General features: G+C 42.5%; 1 protein-coding gene across 2 annotated transcripts; it reads left to right on the forward strand.

The window, feature by feature from the left end:
* Nucleotides 1-10,599: 10,599 nt before the first annotated feature.
* Nucleotides 10,600-17,857, forward strand: LOC121709733 (CAAX prenyl protease 2). 2 transcript variants are annotated; one of them, XM_042093341.1, is made up of 8 exons: nt 10,600-10,658; nt 14,819-14,921; nt 15,430-15,513; nt 15,633-15,711; nt 15,824-15,991; nt 16,748-16,819; nt 16,908-16,970; nt 17,171-17,857. In XM_042093341.1, exons 2-8 carry the CDS (start codon nt 14,910-14,912, stop codon nt 17,392-17,394), a joined length of 702 nt encoding a protein of 233 aa, XP_041949275.1. In that variant the 5' UTR covers nt 10,600-10,658; nt 14,819-14,909; the 3' UTR covers nt 17,395-17,857. The 2 variants fall into 2 exon arrangements, with proteins under 2 accessions (XP_041949275.1, XP_041949276.1); XM_042093342.1 differs by having other exon boundaries at nt 10,642-10,658; nt 15,381-15,513.
* Nucleotides 17,858-18,874: the final 1,017 nt, after the last annotated feature.

The following is an 18,874-nucleotide window of genomic DNA, read 5'->3' on the forward strand; positions in this document are numbered from 1 at the left end:
TGTGTATTTGTGCCAGGAGCATGAATGCTAATACATCTGTTGGTGGGCTTGAAAAGAATGTTTGTGTGTGTGTGTGTGTGTGTGTGTGTGTGTATGAATGTTTATTAATAGCACTGCTGTGCTGTCCCACATCTTGGCCACCTCTGGGCCAGGCAGCCAGGGATTGGCCTCCCTCCTCGTTAGCAAAGCTGCTAATTATACTCTAACGAGGTGTGGGGTCTGTAGGGGAGCTTCAGCACTTCCATATTTAAAGGAAGAAAAATCTGCAACCTCCTCACTCTGGCTCATTTCATGCAGTGCAGAAACAGGACAACAGGTTGAAATCATGCTTACAAAACCATCTCATTTAAACATTCTCTATTTCTATCGTTTTTTCATCATCTCTCTCTCTCTCGGTCAAAGACTTGTTCTCTCATTACTTTCATCGTCACTGTTTGAATGAAAACCAGCCAAACCTGGTGCAAGCTGACGTGGATCCTGTTGCTATGCAACTACAGTATGGAACATTTTATTTTAGTCATCTTACTTGTGTAATAGACCATATATCTCCAATGCCATCTCTACAATGAAAAAAAAACATCTACCTATGCCAAAATATGTTATATAACCACTAAATGGTACAATAGCAGTCAACTTGAGTGGCAAATGGGTATATATCAGTGAGGCGAGGGAGTATTTTGTATCATAATTCTTTTGGGAGTCTTTTCTTAAAGTTTAACTTTAATTTAGTCTGCTTAAAGTTGAGGTTTATCTTTATATTCCTAGCTGTCCATTCAATTAGCTTGATGTCTGATGATGATCACCATCAAAATGCACATTTTTTATGTCCTGACTCCTGAGGTTGTTAAAGACCCTCAGAAAAGGTCAACCCCAGAAGAAAGTAGATTATTTTTTTCACTACATATCCATAGGGTTTGGTTGGATATTTGGTTCTGTGCAAAAAATGTATTTATACTTTATAAATGTCTGTAAAATCCAAAGCAACAGTAAAATGAGAAAAGATAATGTACTCTCTCCTGGTGAATATACTGTATTGCACCACTGTGTGTGACAGTTTTGTCACAGAAATCTGAATAACCTGCAGATTCATTAAGCTCTCTTGGATTCTGTTGTCGTGTTCACATTCTATTCATGAAGGCATGCTGCATGCTTAACACTCTTGTTTGTATGTTTCTCTACACAACACCCTTTTCAAGTATTGATTTTTAAGTTGGTCAGTTTGGTTTGCATGCACACATGTGAGTATGTTATGATAATTTTGTGAAACTGTCACATCTGCGTCTGTGCTGTGAATCTTGGGCCAAAGAATGATGAGGCCGCCCTCTAGTGCTGAATGGATTGAACTACAGAACTGTTTGCTCCAATCTATATGAATCAAACATAATCCCAGGAGCACTACAACGTAAAAAAGAAAAAAGTTATAAATAATCAGTTAATGACCCATTTCCTGTGCTAAACTAAACATATTTTTAGAAGAACAAAGAAAAAAAGGAAAAAATAATTGTTGATCTCTTATTTGCACTCCATTTTCTGTGCATGTGCAATTGAATGCTGTGTATAGTGTAGCGCAGTCACCTAAACTCATATTCAGTCAGTGATATTCTGTATGTAGTTAGTGCTCAGGTCATCTGTTGATATTTGTAAACTATATCGGAATGTCACCTATTGCTGACCGTCCCGTATTACCGATCTCTTACATGTATGTGTCACTAAATATAAATTTTTATACAAACCAAGACGGCGGATTCCTAAAGAAACGCAAGCACCCACACCATAAGTGTATCTAAATTAGCTAGCTTAGTATGTACAACTTACTTACAAATTACATTTTACCTATGACTCGAAGAGCTATAAACAGTGTTGTAAGGCTGAGTGTACAAATCCGCTTGGAACTCCAGTGGAATTTTGATTTGCGGCGAGAATTCTCGGTCTAACTGTTGATGTGCTGTGAGAAAGGTCGGAAATAGGCAACCCACCAGGCCAGCACTAACCTCCGAGTGTGGTAAACAAAATATTTCAGGCAGTAAAAGCCCCGGTTTTGTTCAAATCTACACACCTATGGTTACTGAAAAATGTAAGGTTCATTTATCAAATGTTATTTTGAAGTATTAAAAAACATTGTTGTTTTAGAATTTTCGAACGAAAGGGCCAGTAATTCGAACGAAAGGGCCAGCTTTTACGATAGTTTTATTTGTTTATTAGAAGTATTATTAGAATAAATACTGCAGACTGGGTACATGCAGAGCTCCAACGAAATAAATGTAGATTTTATAGTGCAGATAGCTGTAAGACTTCTCATTTGAGTTATAGGCCCACAGTACCCTCCAGAATTATTGGCGCCTCTACTAAAGTTGACTAAAAACTTTATTGTAATCTCACAATGAAAATAATTAGGGAAAATCCAACCTTAAAGGAAAACAAATTTATTCATTTATGAGTTTTCTTTTTTCTCAAAATAAATTTGCTTTCCTTCAAGGTTGGATTTTTCCTATTTTTTTCATTGTGAGATTAAAATAAATCACCAACAGATTATTTTTTATACCGGTTTTAAGTCAACTTTAGCAGAGGTGGCAATAATTCTGGAGGGTATTGTATATCTTCCCAGTTTTGGGATCAAAGATGTCATAAATCCGATGGTTATTTACAAATGATTTCCAGAAAGAGAACACAGCCACCCCGGCCAGGCATGCCCGTCCCATATTTCCGATAATAAGAGAGGGAGTACTGTGCCAGCTGAGGCTACATCAGCAAACAATAAACACAAGTGGCATTTACAGTAATTACCCACAGTCCAAGGCCAACATCGGCTTTAGCCAATGAGTCAGACTATTCCTACTGTGAATCTCTGATATTGCTGATCACTAAACAATAAATACAAATAGGCCTAGCACAACGTTCATCTGTCGTGGAAAATAGGCTACTATTAACACAATTTGTGTTGCTTTACTCAATATGCAGCCAATGAACACATTTCTAGAATATTAGAATTGTCTTTACTGACAAGCTTACACAATACCATGTTTATATTCAAATGCTAACACAAAGTTTGCCAGAATAGAAAACTAAATGTCCAATGAAAAAGCTATACTGAAACTGAAAAGTTTATACGCATTTTTGAATGAATAGATTACTGAAACATTGAGAAATGGTTGATTTAGTACTATAGACTAACCATCACTAATTCTAATCTCAGTTGGAAACGTACCATAATTTCCTAAAATGTAATAACTCACAATAATGCAATAGAATCTCCCCACACTACAAAAACTGCTGATCTAATAAAAAGCTAACCAAGTGTTATTACAGTTTTCTCAGTCACATTGGCGCATTTCTCAGATCAGAATTGAAATTGTTCCAACTCCACATCATCTTATCTGTAGGCCCTATACACATCATTAAAGCAGTTTCTCCCGATCTTAAACAAGTAACAATACTTTAGTAGGCTAGCCCACATGTATGCAACTGATTTTGTACAAATGACAAATGAAAATACCGCCCGCCTCACAGGATGAGCAGCTAGGACTCACTGAGGTAAAGTGATGATGGGGTGAAGAACACAGCAAGCAAGCAAACGTGGATTTTGGTGGAGAGTGCAGATTATTTACAGTTGTGTTTTATTCCGCTCACAGGCGCTAAAAGGAAGCGAGACGGCCACCATTCAGCCCCCAAAAAGACAGATAATCATTCCAGTGTTTACCTGAATTGGGGCATACCATCATTACCATTATACTGGGGGGGCAATCAATGTAACAGACGGGTCCCTACTGATAACATAACATATATTCCTAATTATTTAAAATTCTGATAAAAACCACCCCCACACAATCACACACAATCTGTTTTCAATTTCAATTTTCAATTGCTAATGTCTGGCTGAATAGTCCTACTAGTCCTTGCCAGACCATATGGAATAGTCATTCCACTAAACCATGCTTTACTAAAACCTAGCATAGCTAGCATAGCTAGCCTTCACGCATTTGCACTCGTCTATTATTTGAACTCATTAGCAAAGTGAAACTAACTTCACCATGGTGTCAGTCAACGACAAGACAGTTATATGCAGTAAGTTACTTTCACTATTGAATGACAATGGGTTACCATCGAAAACATAGGCTGGAAAAAGCAACACTTACCCTAATATTTTTCGAATGACTGAATAAAACAATGTTTAAAACAACGCTTATCCTGCAGAGGAGTTGCTTATATCTCTTGATGATGCGTCTTCAGCTGTGCTCTCGCCAGTGATGTAGTACTCGAGTCCGGTCTCGGACTCGTTTTCTGCTTTCTCGGACTCGACTTGGACTTGTTCCTTCAAAGACTCGGTCTCGGACCACAGTGGGAGGAGAAGGACTCGTAATTTCAGACCGAGTCCTCGAGACCAGCGCATTTTTTTAGGTTCATAGAAAGAAAAAATGAAAATTAAATTTCACGGCGGCCACGTCTTTGCCCCTTGCGTTGGCCTTGGTGCCCCCTTCTTTCAATATTCTGCTTTGCGTCCGTTTAATAGCGATTTTTATTTAGCCTATAGCCTGTCAAAATAATCTTAGCATCACAGCGCAAACTAATTCAGTCTTACACAGTGGAGAAAATGACAGCGCATGGCAAGACAGAAAGTGCGTCCAAATTCACCCATTCTTCTCAGTTGAAATACTCGCAATCGTTAAGCCTACTCATCACACAGACACATGTATCACATCACATGAAAGAGCTTTTTCTCAGCTTTTAAACGATGTTAGCCGCTAATTGCTGTGGTGAACGCTTCGCGAGAAAAGTAAATAATATAATTAAATTTAATCATAACGTCTACATAAGGTGCTATACCCATCTCAGAATAAAGAATCTTAGAATCAGAATAAACAGCAGACCTTACCAGAAATAAAGCAGTCCCCTGTACAGTAAGCCGTTCTAGAGTATTCCGGTGAAATTAAAAATGTAATCTGCAGCAAGGTCTACATTCATGTCTCCAACTTTGGTCTTTAGGTTTCAAAATGTGTTTAAATCGTTCTTCATGATTTCATAACAGGCCAAATACAAAATAAATGTTACAAATATTGCCTAGATATAGGTAAATATTAAAATCAGAGGATATACAGCTGAGTAAGAGTTTGTGAAAGGAGTCTTAATGATCAAAAAATGCTAAGCATGCATCTAGGCTATTTGAGTTTCTTAAAGCTGAGCTGTGCTTAAATTGTTCAATACATGATTCCATAACAGGCCAAATATAAAATAAATATTAAATATAGCCTAGACATTTAAATATTAGATGATCAGATGATTTACAGTTCTATGTAATATGTAATGTTTCATGTTTTTGTAATGTTTCATACAGTGATGCAGGTCTACTGCTGTGAATAGGCTAAATACAACTTTGATTATTTTTATAGCCTACTACTGTATAGTTAACTTTGGCCTTGTGCCCTGACATGTGGCCTTTGTGCCCCCCACCAAATATGCCCAACTGAAGGCCAAGTGGCCTTGCCCCTAAAATGGTGAAATTCCAAGCCTGGGCCTAACTGTTGATTATTAATTGGGGTGATATTAAATCATGAATATGAAAACTGACATGTTTTCATGGTCTTGGTCTCGACTTGGTCTCGACTCCTAAAGGACTCGGTCTCGACTCGGACTTGCTTCCTTAAAGACTCGGTCTTGACTCGGACTCGACTGTATTTGAAAACCAACAAATAAACGTGCAAAATAAGAAAAATAAACAAAAAATAAACGTGCAAAATAAGAAAATAAACTTTGCGTCGGGTGAAAACGAGTTTTACGCCATGCGCCAGGGTGCAAGATAGGGCCCATGTGACCTGACTGACAGGAACGTCAGGATGTATAAAGTGGTGCACAGCTCTGACCAAGGGGTGATCTGTTTCGACCTCACTCTGACCGTCACTACGGTCTAAAAAAGGAATGATCACCTTCGTTCTGCCTATCACCGAGACCATATGTCAACAAAGTCATGCCCATGACCTCCGGAAGCAGAACGACTCGAGCTTGTAAATAGCGGAGATTGCTCCCGGTTTAGTCTCTCACCTTGATCACCTCATCTGAGACCTGTGAGACCTGAGTACGTACTTTCACTGCTTTCTTGCTTTTGACTGTGTTCGTTAGTCTGCATGTGGCAGTAACCTGTGTTTTTTTTCGGGAAACTTCGTTTAACTTGTTGACGCCTTTCCTGAGTTCACCCCATACCGCCCGGCGTTCGCGCACTGCTGCGGGCCGCCGATTCAGTGTTATTTTCCCTTTTGTGCGTGCCAGGTTTCCGAGTTGTTTTTTGTTAACTACTGTGTACCTTATCTGGCTATTCGCGGCTAGTGGGGCTTGGTGTGAGCCTGCTGGGTGCATTCGCGCACCGGCATGTGCCACCGTTATTATTTCTGTTTACTGCTCTGGCAGCCGGAACCTGTGTGGGCCTGATCAGCACATATGTGCTCGGCCGCTTAGGCGCTATTGTTACTGTGTGCTTCTTGATAGTTTTGTTGTTGTGTGCTAGGCTACTTGAAAAGGTAAGTTTAGCTGTTTGTGCCTGCTAGGTGCAGTCTTGCACGAGGTGCGGGGTGCGGTGTGTCTCTTTGGCAGTTGTCCACTAGTGTACGTCGGCGCGTGCGTTCACGCACTGGTGACCGCCTTCTTTGTACATCTGTTTTATACCCCGTCGCCGCTGTCCGCAGCTAGCTGGGCCAGTGTGTGCCTGCTAAGCGTGTCTGCACGCTGCTTCAGGCCACCCGTGTACTGTATTACACCTCTGGTGTATCTCTTTTACGGGCTGCTGCTTGCAGACCCGGTGCGTTGAACGGCCAAGGTAAGTGCCTTAGTGTATTGTATTGCATTGTGTTTTTCTGTGGTAGGCTATGGCGGCACACTACTGCAGAGTCTGCAGGGCCACGATGGCCCCAATGACGGGCATAGAGAGTGTCCCGCTTGCCTTGGGGTCGCCCACCTCCTGGAGGATGTCGACAGCCCCTGCAGCGCAGCCTGTGACCTTCCTAGGGAGGAACGGCTCCGCTGGGCTGACCAGGCATGTGGACAGGTGCGTGAGGGCAGACGGGACAGGCGGCGCTCACCCGACCGACCGTCCCACTCTCATAGGCATGGCTGTAAGTATACGCACAAGCGTAAATGGGACCAGCAACATGAGTCCCCTTCCAGGCATGGTCAGGTGGAGGTCCCTGGACCTGCTAAACGCCCGGCTCCAGCTGCCGTGACCGAGAGTGGTGGCACGGAGTCGCTTCAGATTCTCTCAGCTTTCCAGGCTCTGGCTAGGAGGATGGACTGGCTGGAGGGTCTCCAGGGCACGTCATCCTCTTCTCTGCCCCCTGGCCAGGAAGGTCTCTCCTCATCCAGGCCTGAGAGCCATGGCGCGGATGTTGATCTGGGTGATGTGGATGTGCTGTCGCTCCATGCCCCTCGCTCTACGATCGATGACGTAAGCGGGGATGGCCTCCTGGATGAGCTACATTCAGACATGGTGGAGCCAACTGATGAATCCACGGTGCCGGGGGAGGTCCCCGTCGGCTCCTTGATGTCACGGGTGTTGAGTGCCTCCAAGATCCTGGGTCTTCAGGCCCCTATGCCAGACATGGCTTCCCTTGGGGGCGTCTGGGAAGGCGTCTCGCACAATAGCCCACCACCATGTATACCCATGGCAGAGGATTACACGAAGGTGCTGCGGACGGCATGGGGTAAGTCGCTACAGCGCCCCCAATTCAATCCAGGTTGCCGTCAGCTGGCAAAGGCTGCCTATCCGGCCAACTCAGGGCTGGGGGATAGGCCACCGGTCGAGCAGTCCATCGCCGCCTGGACTTCCCTGGGGCCTGCCAATGCATCTCCCAATCCACGCTGCCCGCGTAAGGAGTGTGCTAAGACGGACCGTCTCATCAGTCACTGCTTTGACGCATCAGCACGGGCAGCCCGTATGGGCAACGCCCTGGCTATCACTTGGCGGCTCTGCGAAAAACGATGAGCCCGGAGGACCATGATGCAAGGGCCCTGGTGGATGCCGCACTGTCAGCCCACTCCCAGCTGACGCGTGATGTGGGGAGTGGCCTCTGCGGTGCTGTGCCGTGGACAGGTGTGGCTTGCCCAAACCTCTCTCCCTGATGCCATCAGGACAGACCTGTTAGGTCTCCCTGTGGTGCCTGGGCATGTGTTCCATCTAGACTCCCAGGGGGTGCTGGACAGAGTGGAACAGGCTGGCGCTTCTAGAGAAACTGGTCAGCGTGTGTGCCACAGGCGGGCTCCGGTTCCCCACAGGGCAGCATCAGGTAAGTATGGGCGGTGGCAGCCCGCCAGAACACCACAGGTAAGTATCAACTATGCTGCCCCGCGGGACCGGCGCTTTCGTGCACCAGACCAGAGCTCAGCCCCAACTCCCTGGCCCAGAGGACAGCGAAGACCTCGACGGGGCGCAGGCAGAGGTGCAGGCTGCGGTGGCGGTTCTGCCTAGGGATCCGGGGCTGCCCGTCGATTGCCCTTCCCAGCTGTCCAGGACCTCCTGGATTGTGCCAGACTCTTGGGTTGTGGCTACGGTGACTCACGGTTACCGCCTACAGTTTCGACGGCAGCCCCCTACGTTTTCAGGGGTCAAGATGACGTCTGTGAAAGACCCTCTTTTAAATTCCGTGCTTGTCAAGGAGGTCCAGGAGTTGCTTCTGAAAGGGGCCATCTCAGAAGTACCGCCGCACGCACAGCACACTGGGTTTTATTCCAAATATTTTATTGTGCCCAAAAAAGACAGAGGTTACCGGCCGGTCCTCGACCTCAGGCCCTTGAACCAGTACCTCAAGGTGCTGCCATTCAAAATGGTCCACACTGGAATAGTGATTCGGTCCATCCAGGAAGGGGAGTGGTTTACGTCTCTGGATCTAAAAGACGCGTACTTCCACGTCCCTATCTGCCCAGCACACAGGTCCTTCCTCCGCTTTGCCTTCCAAGGCAGGGTGTTCCAGTTTCAGGTCCTCCCATTTGGCCTTTCACTGGCCCCCAGAATTTTTACTCGCATGGTGGCAGCCGCACTAGCCCCCCTCCAGGCCCGGGGCCTAAAGATCCTACCGTACCTGGACGACTGGCTAATTTGTGCCCCATCTCAGGTGCAGGTGGTGCACGACACCGAAGCAGTTCTGACCCATATCCAGGCCCTGGGTTTCACGGTCAACTGGAAAAAAAGCAATTTGCAGCCCCGCCAGCAGGCGGATTTCCTTGGTGTCCTCCTCAACTCGGTCAGCATGACGGCGTCTCTCACTCCACGGAGGGCAGACAGCTTGACCGAGGCTCTGACAGGCTTTCGGCTGGGCAGACTGGTCACCGCCCACAAAGTCCAGAGGCTCTTGGGCTTAATAGCCGCGGCAGCTGCGGTACTGCCATTGGGCCTGCTGAAGGCACGCTCCCTGCAGTGTTGGTTCAATGCCTTTCATCTCCACCCGAGAGACGACAGGCATGTGAAGTTGCGGGTGTCTCCTGCTTGCATCCGAGCCCTGCGTCCTTGGAGGGACAGGAGGTTCTTGCTCCAGGGTGTTCCACTGGGGGGCCTTCCTCACAAGAGGCAAGTCATCTCGACAGATGCTTCTCTTCTCTGTCTGGGAAGGGCTGTCAGCGAGGGGTGTGTGGCCTCCCTCCTGGACGTCGGAGCACATCAACGTCCTCGAGCTGAAGGCCATCCATCTCGCCCTGCAGAGGTTCCTGCCAGGGTTGCGAAGCCAACATGTTCTGATGAGGACAGACAGCACCTCGGCGGTGTATCATGTCAGGTGTCATGTCATGTGGATGAACACATGACACTGTCATGACATGATAACCCAAGGACTTACTATTTTGTTTCAATGGTATAAATATTTGCTTCTGAGGTATAAACAAAGCATTTTTGAGCAGGTAACCCACTATGTGGTGCAGTTCTAATTGTTTTGAGACTTTTGTGCAAATGTTAATGTTGTGCAAATGTTATGAGGATTTGAAAAATGCAACAAAGTGACTGAAAAAAACTGTAAAAACTAGTCACACTAAAACTAAAACATCACTCACTCACATTATAAGTATATGGACACAATGTTATAGTTGTCATGTTTAATTGTTTAAGTCAACTTAATCAGTATTACAAACCCAGTGTATTGTATTTTGGTACACTTATAATTTCACGTGATTTTGCAAATGTTTTGCAGTTCAAGCAGCTCAAGCACTGCTATACATCTAGTTAAGGATTGAGATAAGATAACAAAGTAGCTCTTATTATGTGGGACCTCACAAAAATGAAAAGAGGGTAAATTAAATATGTGGTAAATTATATCTGACAACAGAGATCATGGGCCCTTTCATGACAGTCAAAAGCGCATCATCACTCGTCAAAAGCTTATTCAAATGTATTAGCATAGTTCGAATTACAGGGGGTACTGGGGGGTACTATACCCCCCAATGAAGACCCAGTACCCCCCAAAGAGACAGAAATATCAGTTTTGGGGGGGTCAGATAATTTTTCTGATATTGTGAAAAAATATCATTACAGTTGGGTACAATACAAGTCAACTCCTATTTTCACTAGGAAAAGTTTAATGTAAAGCGATTTCAGACACCCCTATTATGGACCGTACCATTTTTAACCACCGTGGCGCTAGAAGCAACGGAGATGGAGAACGACTTCGGTTTGCTGCTGACGTGCATGGGTAAATGTAAGTTGCTAGCAGACGTCTAACTTGTTGAAAATGTGCTATTTTACAACCTTCATGTATTAACGTGTTTTGTTCTTTCATAGCTCATGTCACGTCTTCATACATTTAATTACCGGCTACTTACCTGCTACTTACTTAGGCTACCCACCGAGGCTAGTAAAGTGGACCTTGGTTAGTTACCAAGGTTAGTTAGCAAAATAATTCTCTATTTAAATCATGTATTATTATTTTACATTGTGGTGAGGTAAAATCGATTGGCATTTCCAAGGAGATGAACTCCAGTCCATAGCCTAGGTGTCCATTGATTCTCATTTTATCTTGAATAAATTATTGTGCCCTTTTGAAATTAGTTTGGCACAGATCCTGTGTTGTTGTTATTATGCTCAGAGGGTCTGATGTAGCTAAGCCTACATAACATTAGTGAAACCTGTGGAAACATAAAGAGCCAAGTAGCCTAGGCTAAATAGTACATGCTAGTATTTGAATTTGTTTTTAATTGGTTAGTAGGTCTATTGTTTTTACATTCTGGTTATCGGATTCTTGTAGGTTACCGCTCTGTAGTTCTTATGTGGTAGTATGTTTTTTTCATAGTAGGCTCCTTAATCACATTAAAGATTGCTTCATATCTCTAGGCAATTGTGTTGATTTGACACTGACTACCATAGACTATAATGGAAAATTGGTTTCTGTTTATACAGTAGGCTAGGCTATATTAGAGGGTTGGATCTTACCTCCAGGTCATGAAATCTAAAAATAAACCAAATAAATATGTCATGAAATAAGCAATAGGCTTCTTGTAAAGGTATTACTTTTACTAGTAATTAGAATGGTATTTCAGTGCACTTAACTTCTCACGATGGGGATTGATATGGTAGTGGACGATGATGGTCATAGAAGAAGTGAAGGAGCAGTACCCCCCAATTATGGTGGGGTAATTCGCACTCTGTTTAGGATGTGTCCCAAAATACCGATGCATTTATTTGACATCGCGCTATTGCCGTTAAAGGGAATGACAGATGTCATTCTCATTGGTTTAAATGAAGTTATACTGTACACCCCAAACACACCCATGACTGATTAAAAAACCTAGGAACACCGCCATGCGCTCGACGTTTGATAACGAAAACCCTCCCAATGTGGAAAGGAGGCTGCTTGCGAGACCGTATGGAATAGTGATTCCACTAAACCATGCTTTACTAAAACCAAGCATAGCCTTCACGCATTTGCACTCCTCTATTATTTGAACTCATTGGCAAAGTGAAACTAACTTCACCATGGTGTCAGTCAACGACAAGACCGTTATATGCAGTTACTTTCACTATTGACTGACAATGGGTTACCATTGCTCAAATGATTATCCTGCAGAGGAGTTGCTTATATCTTGTGACAGTGCATCTTCAGCTGTGCTGCGTATGTGTCTCTCGCCTCTACCCTATCACTTTTAACCGTCATAACCAATTTGTAAATGATGGTGAGTGACTACTCATCATGAGATGTACAGTACAGTATTTCATAATATCTTTATTCTAATTATGTTTCCTATTGTAATCGTGCAATTTGTAATGTTTTGCTTGGACGTGGCTGGTGTGCGTTCATGGATGATAGGTGCACCCGCCAATATGACTGTTGACAATGCGCTCTTAAAATAACATATAAACAACTCGCCATAGACTTCTGACCAGAGGGGTATTTCACAAAGGCAGAATTAAGACATCCAAGATAAGTGATAAAGCGAGGTTTGACATAGCGTTGTCTGGTCATCCTAGCTAAACTCGTTTCACTAACGCCAATCCAAGATGAGTAGGAGCAACTATGTCAAGCCAGGTGTAAGTTATTCAGGATGTGTGCGCGTTCTCGTTTCTGCTCCAAAATGCCCACGGTTGGAATAAAAAAGACGCGGAAAATAGCGTCATTCACACAAAGTGAACAACCGCTTTTGATATAGACTAACAATGAAGTAAAGTTGTCCTTTTTGGAATGGGGAATCATGGCTATTTCTGTAAAACAGCGTGAGTAGGCGTGGTAGACCAAGTGAATGCAAATTTACGTATGCACCCACGTGTGAGTGCTTTCTTGTCTTGGCACGCAACGTCATTAAGAAAGCGCTTGCCTCTGCAAAGATGCACATAGTATGATATACCTTAATATTATAGTTGAAAATACCTCCGAAAACTTGCCCCTCCACTTCCAATCAACTACAGTAGGCTATTCATCAAACGTCTATCAAAATAAGCAAACAATAAGTACCTAGGCCTATGTTAATAATTATAAGGTTATCACAATTAAAATAATAACTATATGGTAGTAGGCAGACAATCTGTTTTGTTTTGCGAGCAAATACATTAAGCAAATAGTTTATAAATGGAATAAAGCTCCTTAAAAATGAGCACGGAGGTCTGATGTGAATGACAGCTAGCTGAACAAATAAGACAACATAATTACCATTAGAATTAACTTAGCTTGGCCGTTAGCCTGGTCGGGACCAGGCTAGGTGCAGAGAATAAATCCCCATGGTAATTTATGTGCCATCTCTTTTGTGAAACCAAGTCAAGGCTAAATTCATCCAGGATAACCTAAAAATCCCAGCTTAATCCCTTATCTAGGTTTTGTGAAATACCCCTCAGGTGTACAATAGCGATTTTTAGACAGTGCGCTAAGCCACTCCCTAAGTTGTTCATTGCCACACCCCTGGGCGCATTGTTTAAAAATTAAACGTGCAAAGGAATTAAACTTTTATAAGATTTTTTTTCGGGGGGGGGGGGGCAGTGTTTATACCGGATCTGTGTTTGCATATTTAATACGTTTCATACACGTGTTTCAACACTGCATTTCGGTCGTTGCTTTTACCTTGGGCTACCATTACCTTACGCATACCAGTTATGTATCCACCAGCTGCCTGCCTGCAGCCTACTTCCAAAACTCCAAAGCTGTACATAACATATCACATAACAGTTTATGTGATGTGTTAATCAATTAAATAGTAGGCCATTCAACTAGCCCGCTTGCTTAAGACGAGACTCAGGCTGCGCAGTCGGCACCCGCTTCCTTATTTGGGTTTTGGGTTGCCAGGTTTTAGCCTATGACAAAACGGTTGAAATTGAAACTAAGTGATCGTGTGTAGGGTGTATTTCATACACAAGCTGGCAACCTGAATGGATCAATGATTTTAATGAAGTTTGATGGCCATGCAAATCACGGGAGTTTTCCGGGAGAAATAACAAAACGGGAGGGTGCTGGGAGATGACCTTGAAATACGGGAGAAACCCGGGAAAACCGGAATGTTGACAGGTATGGTGCCGGGTGGAAAATGAGTTTTACGCCATGCGCCAGTGTGCAAAATACAGCCCCTAAAGTATTCAAAAACTGTTCCTCTATTCTGCATTGTTTGGCAAAATTGTATGCGTTTCCAAAGTCTCAGGGATGAATAAGCCTGTACCACAAATAGGGCTTTAACATCACATGTCACCTGACGACTAAGTCCTAAAGCTCCTGTCAGCCCTTTAATGCAAGGGAACGTATACTGAACACCTCCATTATGCTGGCTAGTTACGCTGGCTGAAAACTAGTTGGTTTCACAGATGGTGTCTTCTACATCAGACGTATCTTTTGGTCATGGCAGCTTTGGAACGCAGGGAACTTCTTGCTGGGCTGGCATTTTGTGCTGCCTATTGCTGGCCTGTTCTTATGTGGGGAGTTTGTATGTGTGGCGGAGCACTTTACCAAGGTAGTTGAACATCTGAGCTAGTAGCTGTTTGTCAGAGACCTGTTAAGTCAGATGTTGCTAAGTCAACAATAAACCAATCACACAGCGTGTTGCAGTGTCAGTGCTACTTTATTGATACAATAAGACTTTATTTAATCTCACACCGGGGACAACAGCCAGGGAAGATGGATCCAGCAATAATAAGATAAATAGCAGAAATAGTAAACAATATAAGAATTTAAAATAAGTTGTTGAAAAGAATACAATAGTGCAAACAGAGCCTAAATAACAACATGTTAGCCTATACAGTATTTCCTTTAGCTTGAGCTAACTTGATTTTGATTTGATTCAGCATTATGAATCCTGACCACAATATCAGGTCAAATATATGAATATAAGTTATTGTTAATGAAAGTTGACTTTTAATGACTGTTAATGTTTGTGTTCATTTTCACAGAGATCACCCCAGTGTGATTAGAAGGCGTTTTACAAGTGTGATTGTTGTCTCCATTGCCTCACCATGTGTTGTGTGGGCATTCACAGAATGGATGAAGATATTGGTAAACTGGCCATCTTAAAACCTTCTAATTATGACGCCTACTATGGGCAGGAGACATACTGTTTTATAGTTGTCTGTCTGTGAGTGGTTCCATCCATTACGACAAAGTGTGTGCGTGATACATCCCAACCAGGAAACATACCTGGCATACTTATCTAGGGCTCGATGAACAGATTAGGTACTCAAGGTCATGGGGTCAAAGATTAAATAGAATATTGTTCAAACACACAGTTTGATCAATATCTCCTCCAAATGTTCAGGGATTTTGGCCCACTTTCACAAAGTTACTACAGTAATCCCAATGCTACATTACATGATTTTGTGCTGGAGCCATGGGGTCAAAGGTCAAGTTCAGGTTCTTTCCAGGGCATGCAAAGTTATGGCAGGCTGAGGACATAGAGATCCCCGCTTTAAGTTGAATTTGTTTACTGTGTGTTTGTTTTTCTTTCAACTTTAACAGGATTCAAAAGAGTGAAACAGGCCTATTTTTATATTTCCATTTTCCTCAGTCAGATGTCCCTCTGATACCATTATTTGGGATCCGGCTGGAAGGAGTTGTAGCTGCTGGCATATTGCCTTTGTTGCTTACTATGGTACAGTTCTTACATATAGTTAACTAGTAATATGCCTTGTATGAGTAAAGTAAGTAATCTGTCACGGTCCATTGAGGTTATAAAAATTGAATTAGTTGTTTCCTTCTTTTATCTTGCAGATGCTATTTCTTGGTCCCTTGGTCCAGCTGGTAGTGGAAAGCCCAAAAGGAATTCTTTTTGAAATTAAGATGAGATGTAGTGAGTGTTACTGTTATGTTTTTGCCATGTACATTTTGTTTTCTATTTGAAGCATATTTATTCTTCTCATCTTTGTCTGTAGGCTACATTTGATTCCTTCTGATCTCTACAGATCTTCGGTGCTTGTCTCTCTGTGTGAGAGACTTGAAATGGATGAGAAACCACATAGTGGCCCCTCTAACAGAAGAGTTGGTGTTCCGTGCCTGCATGTTGCCTGTGCTTGTGCCTTGCACTGGGCCCACTGCTGCCATTTTTATTTGCCCATTGTTTTTTGGTGTGGGTATGTATGTCAAAGTAATTTATTTGTATAGCAGATTTTAAACAACAGATGTTTTACCAAAACCACAATCTCATTAAATTGGGCCTATGTTTATATGAAAAGCAGTATTATTTCTCATATTATACAGTGTTTTATTCCTTTTTGTTTCCCCATGACTGTTTTTGGTCCCTTTCAGCCCTCAATAAATTCAGATCAATAACTATGTTTAGATGCACACCGTTTTCCTGTTTCAATTGGAATAATGATAATATTCTGATTGCATATGAGTCATGTAAACTCCTAAACCCAATTGGCATAACCAGATTAAGATCATATTCGGATTACTAAAATATTGGGGCTTACACATTAGTCAGAAACAGAGTATATGACCCTTTTGAATTATTAATTTACATCTGTGCATGCTTATGCAAGGAATTTAGGTAGCTTGGTCAATTGCTCAGACAGCTCCACTTTTAGAGGACTGAGTTTGGTTTCTATAAAAAGGATATGTGAAAACACCCAGAAGCATTGGATGAAGTGCTGTGATTTGTTGACATGGTAATAACCTTATTGACCTGAGGGTGGCGCTTGTGTTCCATTCTTTCAATTTATCTTTGGGGCTTTCAGCATGTTTACAAGTTGGAACAGATCAGACCAAATGAACATGCTACCATGCATTAAGTGCTTTTTCATTGTCATGTGATTTTCCCATGGTCTTCTCATCTGCATTTATTTCTTTCTATCTGTGTGTCATTTTTTGTGCATCGTGTCATACAGCCCATTTTCACCACATCACTGAACAGCTGCGTTCTGGATGTGACACTTGGGGTGACATCTTAATTACTGCAGGTAACCACCACTTGCAAGTGTGGCTACCTGTTGACTTGTGAAAGTGTAAGTCTAAAGGTATTTGACCAGGTTTATTTTTCCTTTTCAGTTTTTCAGTTTGCTTACACCTATGTCTTTGGAATCTACTCTGCCTTCATATTTATCCGAACAGGTATACATTCCTTATTGGTAAACTATACACACAGTGTATATGAGGCATTGTTTGTACTGTACTCATTTCAACCATTGCAATCATCATATTGTTAACATCATGGACCATTCAGACATAATGTTTACATTGTTAATTACGAACACATAGTTTTGTATATCCCACCAGTTCCGTTTAAATTAAAGACTGCTTGCTCTTCTCAGGCCATCTGCTTGCACCAGTACTGTGTCATTCCTTCTGCAACTGCATGGGTTTCCCAGAGTTCGGAAGGGCCCTGAAGCACCCCCTGCGCCCTGTGCTCCTGTTCTGTTACCAGCTGGGGGTTGCACTCTTCCTGCTTTGCCTCCTCCCCCTGACTGACCCTTTCTTCTATGGCGTGACACCCATCTGCACATTATTCCTTAATCCCCGGGCCTTCTGCTCCTGACAAACATGAATGAAAGTAAAGTATGACTGGATTTGAGAGAATGAGATGTGAACTGTCCAGAAGATAAAACAGTCGATTAGTTACCTGATGGTTTTACCACCAGGTCATCAATAATCCATGTACAGTACAGGAAAGTACAAAAACACATTGGTACTTTTGTAGCTTTTGTATTTTGCTATGGTTGAGCAGTTACAAACATTTTTCTCTACCTAGGCAGCCCATTTCAATAGATGCAAGTCAAATTAGAGCTAGAAATGTCATTGAATTAGTCAGGGTAGTAGTCAGGGTAATGATGAAAGTACTTTTCTATCTTCATTTTACATCCAGAATAGTTATCTATTGGATGTTGACAGATACTGGCCTGTATCCCTCATATGACTTTTCAGTTAACAGTTATGTCTCTCTTCCTTTCAAATAATAAGTTCACCATGAATCCAATTACAAATATATAATGTATATAAATAAAACTGTGTTATTCATGAAGTTGAAAGATATTTTCTTTAAATGTTTTTTAGTTTTTTTGTCCACGCCTGTGAATGATGACCATGATATACAGAATCTCAGTTGTGATTCACGAACTCTCCTGGCATAAAAAACAATTCAGCTATGTTTTCTGTATTGAAATATTTTGCATGGGAGGTAATCAGTCCCACCTATCCTGATGATTAGTTAATGTCTTGCCTGACATTTACTGATATATGGCGAGCCTGAGAGCTCCAGGGAACCTGAGTTCATCAGAATCACGAATCCTGTACAGCAGGAAGTTCTTGACAGACCTTTTGACAGATCCCATCCGCCGTTTAAACTGAAGCAAATGTAACAACTGCAATAATCAACGCTGTTGTTGATATTCAAACCCTCCACAAAAATGCTTTAAGATTAAGCTGTCAAGATAGATTCTGAAGACTTCTCCCATGGTCCTCCAGTCCAGGTTGATGGGTTTATTTTGGAACAGAGGCTTTTGTTCCATTCCAAGAATTTGCCAACACCATAGTTTTGCTATTCTCTGATTCTTGCTATGTTTCAGTAAAGAACAGTGGTATTCAATTTGAATCACATTGATTCTAACAGGAATTTAATGTGCTGCATCTGTATCTGATCTCCCAATATCAAGTTGAACTTCTTTTCATGTCCACAGAAAATATAAAAAAGAGTGAACATTGAGCACATAAAACAAAAACATTTCCTCTCAATATATATATATATGAAAATAATGTCTTTTGCAATTTGGAACAGTACACCACAATGTACAAAGAGCCTCATACATGCCTGGTTTTGCCAGGTACATGTTTTTCTTGATAGAGAGGAATGTTATACTTAATGAAGATATTGTTTCAGCCCTCTCCCTGGGTGTCAGGCATGTGCTGTGCAGCTGTCAGTGGCAAGCCTGGTGGTGCCAAGGCCCCTCACTGAACCGGTGCTCATCAGAAATGATGATGTGGCAAAAAACAGACCAAAGACAAACAGAAAAAAATCGGAG

The sequence above is a fragment of the Alosa sapidissima genome, chromosome 5 (assembly GCF_018492685.1).
Source record: "Alosa sapidissima isolate fAloSap1 chromosome 5, fAloSap1.pri, whole genome shotgun sequence".
Lineage (NCBI taxonomy): Eukaryota > Metazoa > Chordata > Actinopteri > Clupeiformes > Clupeidae > Alosa > Alosa sapidissima.